At 40.7% G+C, this 11,239-nt stretch overlaps 1 protein-coding gene across 1 annotated transcript; it reads left to right on the top strand.

Annotated features, from left to right (window-relative positions):
- Positions 1–10,201, top strand: LOC310988449 (differentially expressed in FDCP 6 homolog). Its single transcript, XM_083975042.1, has 11 exons — positions 1–174; positions 1,734–1,874; positions 1,978–2,163; positions 3,077–3,304; positions 3,396–3,542; positions 5,836–5,944; positions 6,039–6,337; positions 6,425–6,591; positions 7,024–7,222; positions 8,085–8,175; positions 8,609–10,201. The coding sequence occupies exons 1-11, from the start codon at positions 79–81 to the stop codon at positions 8,803–8,805; spliced, it is 1,860 nt and encodes a 619-aa protein (XP_083831168.1). The 5' UTR covers positions 1–78; the 3' UTR covers positions 8,806–10,201.
- Positions 10,202–11,239: the final 1,038 nt, after the last annotated feature.

The raw sequence follows: 11,239 nt of genomic DNA, 5'->3' as shown, positions 1-11,239 counted from the left end.
TGCCTGTCACCCAGGGGCCCATGTCAACAGCAGAGGGAAGAAGAAGAGACGTAGAAGAAGTGTAACGCTGTTGCAGAAATGGATCTGCGATCTGAGCTGCTCAAATCCATTTGGTACGGCTTCACAGCCCTGGATCTGGAGAAGAGTGGTAAGGTGTCCAAGTCTCAGCTGAAGGTGAGTGGTGGGTCCTCTACCTGGAAGGTGGGACTTTAGTTAAGTTTTTTAAGCCTGAGAATTCACTATTTTACTCTACTGCCTCATTTCCTATGTCAGTTTGTGCTCCATCACGTGGGCTCGCTCTGGGGAGGATGCGATTGAAATAATATGAAGTGTTCAGCAAACTAAATGTGACAAATTCATAAGTCTTTGCCATATTTGATTCTGTTCTGTGTTGTGGGAAATAAGCGTGTAGACAATCTGATGCTCTTATCATCCTCTGTGGTTCCTGTGTGAATTTGTTCCCTATATTATGAGTAAAATGCTTTCACTGCTGAAGCAGGGTACAATATGCACCTCTGTCTGGCAAGAGCACCAGAGTAACAGTTTGCTCTCAGTCTGTATATGAATGGTGGCCCTCATCTCCAAGCTGTGCATACTCTGGGCCTCGACGTACCAGCATGTAGTGCAAAGGGTCCTCTGGCACTGGACCTGCCCCGAGAACAGCCTGTTGAATAGAGTATGTTCACAACATGAGCCCATGTGCGTCAAAAGGACATTGTCACAGTTTGTGCAGGGGCAAAGTGGAAACATGTTGGCGATTGTTGTCTCTTGCCACAAGGCTTCAATGAAGCAGCCTTGTTCTTGTTGATCTCATCATTATGTCACTTAGTCGTGGTGTGGATCAGACTCCATTTCCAGCCTGCACCTCCACGTTCCTGCGATGTGTTGCCTGGCTCACAGCGAGTCAGCCTCATGACTGGGCTTATCCCCCTCATGCATGCAGCCTGTGTACAGGCGCCATGCTCTTAAGACATGCTCGCAGAAGGCAGCCGTTTGCATACTGTGGCCTCAAAACTTACAGATGTTGTAGTGTTCTGGAGACAAGAGACAGGATGTGGTTATGGCTCAACTCACGGAGAGTGATTGTCTGATAATAAGCAACACACAGAGAACGTTAAAGAAATGTTCAAGTAAAAGGCAAAAGGTTACGGTTTTATTGGATGAAATACATTCTGACACACAAGTAGCACTTTCCACTGATAATATTTATGTTTTTACTTGAAGTTTATAATCTAATCTGACTTTTTTTGTCTTATGGATATTTGATTTTCATCTTTCATCTTACACATTATATTAATTTATAATTAAAAAAAAAAACTTTTCTCATTTGTTTACCCATTTATTCATCTGTGATCAATATTGTTTGAACAAATGTCTTGTTCTTCTGACTCCCATAAAGCTCTTTGATCTGCACTAACCTGCGTGAAAGCTGTTTGACAAATACTTTGATTGATTGACTGGCTTTTTAAAAATACTACTTTAAATATTGTATCTGAAAACACAGTTCAGTTTCAGTTCAGTTTAATTTTTATGATGTCACACTAAAAAATGTGCAAAATTATTTTTAGAAAATAATCTGTTGCGTGCAACAGAAAGAGATTCAAAACAACTAGGTTATTTGCATTGGAGTAACAACCCATTATGGTATTATAGCTAATTTGATTGATCTGTGTTCTGCGGTCAGGTTTAGTATATTTTTAATGATGTTTGTCCCATCTGCTGTGATTTTTCAGGTGTTGTCCCACAACCTGTGCACGGTCCTCTCTATCCCACATGACCCAGTCGCGTTAGAGGAGCACTTCAGGGATGATGATGATGGCCCGGTGTCCAGTCAGGGTTATATGCCCTATCTCAACAAATATATCCTGGATAAGGTGATTAAAACACAACTATATGCTCTTGTTATTGTTTCAAATGTTCTGAAGTAGAAAGATGTTGCTAGAGTTTTTTTTCAGCCTCTGTGTTTTGTTGTTGTAGGTTGTGGAAGGCTCTTTTAATAAGGAAAACGTGGACGAGCTCTGTTGGACTCTTACAGCAAAGAAAAACTACCGCACTGACAAAAACAGCAGCACAGTTCTGCCAGAGACAGACGCTTTTCGGCTCTGGTGTCTTTTTAATTTTCTGTCTGAGGACAAATACCCTCTGGTCATGGTCCCTGATGAGGTATGTTCAACTACAGTATATTTAGATTTAGACAACCTTTTTCACACTCACTCACTATAGTTACAACCACGGAGCAAAGCAGATTTCTGATAAAGTAGATATATTTTACTTAGAATATGAAGTATAGCTTGTTATGCAAAAAATGATTGGACTGGAAAAAAACAAATCCTATTGTAAGATTATAGAAACATTTCAAAGTCAGAGTTGATCATGGCTGCTTGTTTCTAAATTTAGCCGCATGAATGTTTCAAGTCTCTGTGCTCTGTTGTTGAGGACAAATCTAAGACTGTAGTCAGTAATCTGTGACCTAAAAATGCTGTTGGATCTTTTACAATCTCTAAGTACACCCCAGCTGAAACTTTGTTTCTTGCCACTCTGGAACATGGTGCTCTTTGTGTGCAGCGGTGTGGGCTTGTTTCTCACTTGCAAACTCTCGTTTTGGTTTCCTGTCAAGTGTTTTTCACAGCTGCTGCCAAGAGAAAGCCCTAAATTTCAAGGGCAGAGTAGTTTCTATCATGCTGAGAAAACATTATCCAGTTTTATTTTTGTATTTTGGGCTCACACATTGACCATTACAAAAAGTCTGTGGTGCAATAGGTACCACAGTGTTGTGAATACTGTTACTAAAGTGGATTTGATTGAGAAACAACATCAAGAATTGACACTTTAGACAAAGGACAACATTTCTGAATGTGGTCTTAATTGGGTGTGTAAAGAAAAAGACAAGTAAAAGGAACTTAAAACCAGAGTTGTCTGATTTTATCACCTATCAAACCATTTTTGTGTAATGCAACTTGAAGTGAAGGGAAAAAAACTTACTTCCTCACTTGATGATAATGTAGCAGACATAGGTAACTGAAATGAATCATATTATTTCTCACTCTAAAGACGTTTGGTTTCTTTTCATCTTTAGGTGGAGTACCTCCTCAAGAAGATATGCATGGGTATGAGTATTGAGTTCAACGGTGTTGAATTAGAGGATTTCTTCTCCCAAGACTCAGTGCAGCAGAGTGGCATAACTGTTTGGGTTTTTCTGGAGATGATGAACTCGGGAAAGATAACCAGAGGAATTGATAAAAGCACAGTCAGCATGGCCATAGAGGAAGTGTACAGGGAGATAGTTGGAGATGTCCTCAAAGAGGTAGGAGACCTTCTGCCACCAGAAGTCTGTGTTTTGGTTTCCAACATTTGGTGGTGACAGTGTCTGTATGTGTTGGATTGGGTGCGTGCAGGGTTATCTGTGGAAAAAAGGCCAGCTTAGGAGAAACTGGAAGGAGCGCTGGTTCACCTTAAGGCCAAGCAACTTGTCCTACTATACCGGGGAGGACCGCAAGGAGTGCCAGGGCAACATAGCTCTGGATGGAAACTGCTGTGTGGAGGTAAGCAACTGGAGATGATCATCTTCCAAAGCTAAACACTTGACACTGGAACAACCCGTGGCTTTTAACAACAATGAAATCTCTGTCAGTTTCTCCAGAGAAGAAATTTGCTTATTTACTTTGTTTGGTAGCAGTTCCCAACGTGGGGGTGGGGACTTCCCCAAGGTGTTGCAAGACGAAGTAAAAAAGGTCACAAGATGGTTAAAGGAAATTTGTTTTTATATTCGATGGTTTCCCCTGTGAAGTGATAGAAACGTTTTTCTCTTAAAGGGATAGTTCAACATTTTGGCAAATTGGCCCATTGCCATAATCCCTATAGTCATAGCAGTAGGTTCGTTACCTTTATTTGTCGGTGTAAGCTATTTTTAGAACGGAGGAGCGGAGCGGCAGGCTGTTCAGAGCTACACTATGGAGGCTAATGGAATTTCTTGGTTTCCCTCATCAAACTCATCAAATACAAAATCCCAAAACTCCAAAACGCTTTCGTGGACAAGTTGTGAGCTGCACAATCACCACGCTATGAGATAATAACACAACGTTACGAGACAGAGTTGTTTTAGAGGTAAATTCATGCAAAACCGCTGATGCGCGTTGCGTTCAGGGACAGTTTTTCAGCAAGCAGACTCTGTATTTACCTCGAAAACGGCTCCGTTTCGTAACGTTCCATTATTATCTCATAGCGTGGTGAATGTGCAGGTCATAACTTGTCCACGAAAGCGTTTTGGAGTTTTGGGATTTTGTATTTGATGAGTTTGATGAGGGAAACCAAGAAATTCCATTAGCCTCCATAGTGTAGCTCTGAACAGCCTGCCGCTCCGCTCCTCCGTTCTAAAAATAGCTTACACCGACAAATAAAGGTAACGAACCTACTGCTATGACTATAGCTATTATGGCAATGGGCCAATTTGCCAAAATGTTGAACTATCCCTTTAAAGACTCGAATCATGCTCCCAAAATATTCAAATAAAACATAACCTGGACACATGTGCAACCATAAGGGGAGTGCTGTCGATGTTTTTGGACCAGGCACCTGTGACACAGGTTGTTGGCAGTGTTAAAGTTGGTCCAGTTGATTGAGCCTGAGTGCATCACACATAATGGATCAGTGACAACACAACAGCGCACCAAAATGGCTGCACCAAGCGGCTACAATCGTACTCCGGTGCGGCCCATTTTTTGTCAACGCAGCCGGACCTCAATCCGCTCCAACTACCTACTACTACTTTTACAACTGGGAGCCATGCAAACATGACGTAGCACGCGTGTTTTTCCGGTCAGTCGTCTGAGTTCCCAGCATGTACTCGCTCTCAGCATGCTAACTTCTCTCCACACTGTTGCTGGCTTCTGATACAAAATCACTATTGCACATAGACAAATTTTCTGTGGGTGCGGGGGAGCAGGCCTGGGCAGACTGCTGTGAGAGAGGGCAGAGAAGATCCAACTTCAGGGCTAATTACATATTGACGGCTTAAGATTTGGTGAGGATTTGTACTCGATGGAAGCGTTACGGTCATTTGTTACATCTCGTGTGCAAGAATATTCGATATATCGCCCATCCCTACTTCAATCTTGTTCTACTTTTGGCTCTAATCCAGAATAAATGGAGAAGAAAAATGCTAAAAACAAATGATGCACCACTCACTCCTCAGCAAAAAGAAAAAAAGAAGAAAAAAAACACACTCCCCACTTTTCTGAACAGCACTCATTTTCACACAGTCCCTAAGCCAGATGCTCACAGGTCGCATACTGTATGTAGGTGTTGTAACTCAAAAAAGGTCTAGGAACAGCACAGAAGTACGAAACTGAGAGTTGTTTCTTTCACAGTGCAACAATCACATCATGTTTTTCCTCACAACCCTGTCAGAGCTGAAGTGAACTGAGCTGAGGACCAGTCTGACATCCTCACTATGAATGTGAACGTGACCTGAGTTGGATGACAGTGATTGTTCCTTGGGGTGTTTAGGTGGCTTTCGATGTGTTGCCTGAGCCAGTTACTTAGCCCACTGATGCCACATGTTACCACACTGAGCATGTTGCAAACACACAACTGGTCAGGTTTTGACTTTTCCCCTCAAGAACACTAAACACAGCAGCATGTGAAAACAAACAACCATTCTAAAACCATGCTTTATTATAGGAAGTAGACGATGATCAAATATTGTTTGGTCGTTCAAAATGGATCAAAAACGTCCTTTTCCCAGTGAGTTCACTGTTTCTTTTTTCTCCTCACCACTGTATATTACATGATGAAGGGATATTTATTGATCCGGAGAGTGTTGCCCCTGTTGAACAGGTGCTCCCAGACCGAGATGGGAAGAGGTGCATGTTTTGTCTTAAAACCCTCTCCAAGACGTATGAAATGAGCGCCTCAGACACCAAACAGAGACAGGAGTGGACCGCAGGTCAGAGGAGACTCACATTCACCGACATTAATCACTGATCAGTCTCAAAAGCTTAATTTTGACATCGACACATTAAACACGATCTCCTCCTCAGCGATTCAAACAGCTATCAGGCTGCACGTGGAGGGGAAAACGTCCCTCCACAAAGACCTGAAGCTGAAGCGACGTGAGCAGCGGGAGCAGCGGGAGAAGAGACGACAGGCCAAGGAGGAGGAGCTGCAGCGGCTGCGAGCCCTCCAGGAGGAACGGGAGCGTAAGCTGGCAGAGCTGGAGCTCCTGAAGGAGGCGCAGAAGCAGGCCCAGACCCTTCTGGAGCAGGACGAGCAGAGGAGGCGCCAGCAGCACGAGCAGCTCCAGCAGGCCCTGGAGATCCAGCTGCGAGAGGCTGAGGAGGTGAGTGTGGCGGCAAAGGGGAGTTCAAATTGAGAGGCAGAAATGTGTGACTGTTCATCTCTTCACTTCTTGCTGTTGTGTCTCAAGGCTCGGGTCAGCATGCAGGCAGAGATGGCTCTGAAAGAGGAGGAAGCAGAGAGGCAGAGAAAGAGGATCCAGGAACTGGAGGAGATGCAGAAGCGTTTGGAGGAGGCGCTGCAGCAGGAGATCAAAGCCAGGCTGGATGAGGAGGAGTTCCGCTACACTCAAGCCGGGTAAAGTGCTGCCACTTATCTTCATCCAGGACACAATCAGAGACCTACAAACACTTTCACAGCGCGATAAGAAGTTATTTGTCCAGGTTTCTAGCTGCAAACAATGATGCATGTAAACAGGGAGGTGCTGCTGTGTGCAGCTGGCAGACACTGAGCTCAGCTGCTGAGAGGAGCTCATGTTGCGTTATGTTCCTGAGGAAGTTGATCTGCCGACAGAGGAAGTTGTTAAACGTACATCAGCCGGATCTCTCGTTTTGCTCTTTTAAGGTTCTTTCAACCATTTAATTTAGAAGAAAATTCTGACAAATAGGTTATGTAACTCTGCAAACACATTACTCCAGACCCATTGCAACCCTAAAATGTTTTATAAACAGTTTGGTGTCAATTGAAGATTCTTCAAAAAATATCTATGTTTTGTCATGTTGTGTCCAGGTTGCTGGCTGAGGAGGAGGAGAAGATGAAGGCACTCATGTCCCTGCAGGAGGAACAAGAGGAGTACATCCTGAAGACACAGAGGGAGAAGCAGGAGCTCAAGCAGGAAATGGAGGCCAAGTCTCGATCCCTAGATGAGGCGCAGAGGCAGCTGGAGGAGGTCCGCGCCAACCGACACAGGGTTGACCAGGATGTTGTGGTAAGAACCAAAAACCCTCAGACATGTCGGTTATATCCAAGTTATTTGTGTCTTGAGGCAATGTTAAGTTGTTGCTTGTTGTAGATCTGGTGTGATTTGCTTATCTTCGTGTATCGCTCTTTGCTTAATTTGCTTTCATTTGAAGACGGTTCATGTGTGTTTTTAGTTTTAGCTGCATAACGCTGTGTTTTAAAATCTTATCTATAAGGTAGATATTTACAGCATGTGGCTGCAGACAGGACAACACACCATATGCACCATGCAGCTTGACACAGACATGAATTAAACCCAAAGCTGTTATGTCCTGTCATGCAAAATAAGTCAGTGGTTTCAAATTCCAAGCAGAACTTCAGTTATTATCAAGTTCTCTTTCACAGAATTTTTCTTTTTAATTATCTAAATACCGTAGGTTTACTCCTCGGTCCTTTGTAGACTTCAATAACAATAACATCACCAACACAGGGTGTGTTTTGTTGCATATAGAAGAACTCTGATATTAATTCATCGTCACCTGGGTGATTTTTATTTATGGGTCAGAGACAAATACTTAAAAATAAATAAATAAATAAATAAATAAATAAAACAAATACTTTTTTTTAAGTATGCATCAGATTTGTTAAAATGTACATTTTGTATTCATGTTGGTTTTATGTCATTTGAACCTTTACCATTTTCCACCTGCAGTGGATTTAAGTGTACCTATAAAAAGTATACTTTATTCTGAAAACATTGAATTGAAATAGATTTTTAGCTGTATTTCTATATTTGAATTTTAATGCATTTAAGAAACTGCTGATATGTTTCTGCATCCGTTTCTTTATTCATCATGCAGTTTTAATCAGGAGCTCTTTTTCTCTGACAGGCTGCGCAGAGGAAACTTCGCCAAGCGAGCACCAACGTTAAACACTGGAACGTCCAAATGAACAGACTGATGCGGCCGATCGGACCGGGCGGTACGTGTCTCATCTGACTGCAACATGATGACAAACCTGAATTTAGGATTTTAATTTCATATAGTGTAGGATAGACAAACTCACCATGTATAGAAAGGTCAAAATTCTGTTTTATAACAGAATTAATGACAGCATCAACCATTTAATCATTCATGAATGAACTGAAGGTTACCAAATTCCAGTGTAAAATGTCATTAGGTTGAGTTGACATTTAACAAGTAGATTCTAGTAAAGATGAGTTTGTGCCCTTTTTCTTAGAGATTGTTTGTGATTACTCCCCGTCTCCTTCCCTTTTTATACTACTGCAAATGCAAATTACATATAACTCTTATTCTTCAGTTTTTGACGCCTTCTTCAGTTCTGTGCAAACTGTCTGCCACAAACATCGACATTATTTTCTGATGTATTGTGTCTTTACTATCCCCATTTTCAGAGAAGAGACCGTCGTTGGGAAGCTCTTTCTCCTCCTTCCAGATCCCGACGCAGAGGGATCCTGGGCTGCGTCTCAGAAGGCAATCAGGATCAGAGGATCGGGATGAGGAGAGCAAAGAAAATGTTGACAACAGAGCTGGATGTGATTTAGAGAAGCGTCACTCCCATGCGTCTAATGGAGACATGGACATCCCCTAAAAAACATGAGTCAGAAGGGCCGACCAGGTCAGAGCCAGAGGTGACCGTCTAATATGTGAACAGTGGGACATCTACACTTAAAACTGAATTTACAGTACTACCAACTTCTTTAATTCAACGTTGAATTTACTGACCTCATTTCACACACAGCATATCTGTTAGTATAGAAGTTGCTTTTGCACTGTTCATAGCTCAACTAACGCTTTGACTGCAACCGGTGTGAGGCCTAATGTTTCAGTGCAAAGTGAACGAACTGCAATGAAGCTGAAAGTAAAAGGTCAATTCATGTAAAGAGTAATAGCTACAAACACAATGGAAGCTCTTTTGCGTAACTCTGTAATATAGAGAAAAAATTATGTTTCAGTTTTATATATTTTGTGTTGTTGTGGGGTGCAGCTTTGCTGTTTGATAGGTTTTAAAAGGTTGGATCAGTATTAAAGTTTACTTCAATTTCAGTGTAAAAGTATGACTACTCATAAACAGGAAAGAGAAAGACAAGAGACAAGAGAGAGAAAGCGAGAGGGAGGGGTGGGGAGAGAGAGACTCGGTGCACTTCCTGTTTCTACTGTCATTTAACGTAATTGTAAATAAAAGAGTGAATTAATGCCATGAACATATTTCTGCTCTCACCTTTACTGTGTTGAATGACATGCAAAATTATATTTATATTTTTGCTCATGGAGCAAATGAGTTATAAAATTGCTGTGACACAAATTCCAGAGACCGCACATGGTGGAAGAAGTTGAGGCCAACAACGCTGAAGTTGCAAACCGCACGTCCGCTTTAGTTTGAATTTGAGTCTACCTCATTTATTCAAAGTTGAAATGTGTCAGCGCTGACTAATTTGACTCCTCCCACAGATTAAAACCTGCAGCTCAGTTTGAGTGAACAGAGACATCACCTGACAAACTGCGCAAACTACATGAGGCTAAAAAGATGTTTAGCATCTGTAAAAGTTTTTTTGTGTGCCCTATCTCTCAGTATTAATAAACACTTTTTCCTTTTGGTTTACTGTTAAATCTTACTAAGTAAATTTCTGACAATTTGCAAACAAGGTAAACATATCAAGCAATGAATAAATATATAGTATTAACATTGGTGTATTGTAGAGACAATTTATACTTATGGTTGATAAGCAGTAAATAAGTGATTTAAGCTACTAAAAAACTTGACCTGTGTTTCTTTTTAAAACAATATCATGTTAGAAATAACTTGACAGCTAAAGGACATATCCTACACAACTTTAAACTCAACTTTATTGTCAGAGAAAAACTAAATTTAACATCAAGTAGCTGTGAACTTTCTTGTGTCTTAAGGAAATTATATTTTTGGTGTAACAGTAATTTCAAATTGATGTGATTTTATAATGCATACCTTTTCTTTTTGTAAGTTTTAATTGTGAATATCATGGCAAGATTTAACCCACTGGTCCTAAAAATGAGCTGCTGAGCCCCCACTGGACCGTCTCTGTTCAGTGCATAAATTATGTCTAAGCTGGAATCATTTATGGTCCCTGATTTGATTTGTGATAATCTAGTTAAAACATAAAATGTATTTGGGAATAAGGGACATAGAATAATAAAGGCACTGGAGTTCTCTCCAACAAGATCGGGTCATAACAGCAGCTGCTTGTTGCTCATTAGATCTATTTATAGGGATGTTGCAATGTTCTCAGATCTCAGCCGTTAATTTGGGTTTGCTATCATAACCAATAAAACTCATAAACAGACCCCACCAAAAACTGTGGTAAATACTATTTACAGCCAATTTACTTACAGTTAAACATATTTTTATGTTATACAGTGACCCTGAGGCCTTTGGGGGAGTTTCTTATTTTCTAAGATAAGTAATCAGTGAGTAGTCAGAATGTGAAATTCAGCTATAAATTAGATTATGATAGAGACACATTTTTAGTTCCATTTCAAATACGGTTGATGACACCTAGGAAGTTTATCAGTATTAGTACACTCCACAACAAATGTCCCATGTTTGTATTTGCGATCTGAGATGTTGTGAATGAAAAGTTCTTGCCAACGTCAACATCTTGACATACATATTGAACCAACTAAACACATGTTTGTCAGTGCAATGTGTTAAAAATAGTTAAATAGTTTGGCTGAATCTTAATTTCATATTGTTAAGTATGAACCTACAAGTAATGTATTCATTAAATTAATCTTAGCTATTAATGTAAATGAATGTATCTTAAAATCATTTCCTTCATAGTGGCAGTAATAGTCAGTAGTATGGACGTCTACATTTGTCCAAGCCCAAGATGTATTGACGATGTGAACGTTGAACATGTGATACACTGAGTGGTCATTTTGTATACTTTAATGCAATCCTGAGTTCTGCTATAAAATATGCTTGCGCAATTTTTTTTTTTGTAGATACTATTCTGTACTTATTAATTAAATTATACATTTATAATGGA

The sequence above is a fragment of the Trachurus trachurus genome (assembly GCF_905171665.1).
Source record: "Trachurus trachurus genome assembly, chromosome: 7".
Lineage (NCBI taxonomy): Eukaryota > Metazoa > Chordata > Actinopteri > Carangiformes > Carangidae > Trachurus > Trachurus trachurus.
The sequence above is the reverse complement of the archived record's forward strand: the minus strand, read 5'-3'. Positions and strand labels throughout refer to the sequence as shown.

What these genes read in the sequence shown, in the direction of transcription:
- LOC310988449 (XM_083975042.1), top strand. Translation starts at nt 79, where the DNA reads ATGGATCTGCGATCTGAGCTGCTCAAATCCATTTGGTACGGCTTCACA. An exon ending in TGTCCAAGTCTCAGCTGAAG is followed by an intron (nt 175 to 1,733) that starts GTGAGTGGTGGG and finishes GTGATTTTTCAG; the next exon opens with GTGTTGTCCCACAACCTGTG. An exon ending in AGCTGCGAGAGGCTGAGGAG is followed by an intron (nt 6,338 to 6,424) that starts GTGAGTGTGGCG and finishes TTGTGTCTCAAG; the next exon opens with GCTCGGGTCAGCATGCAGGC.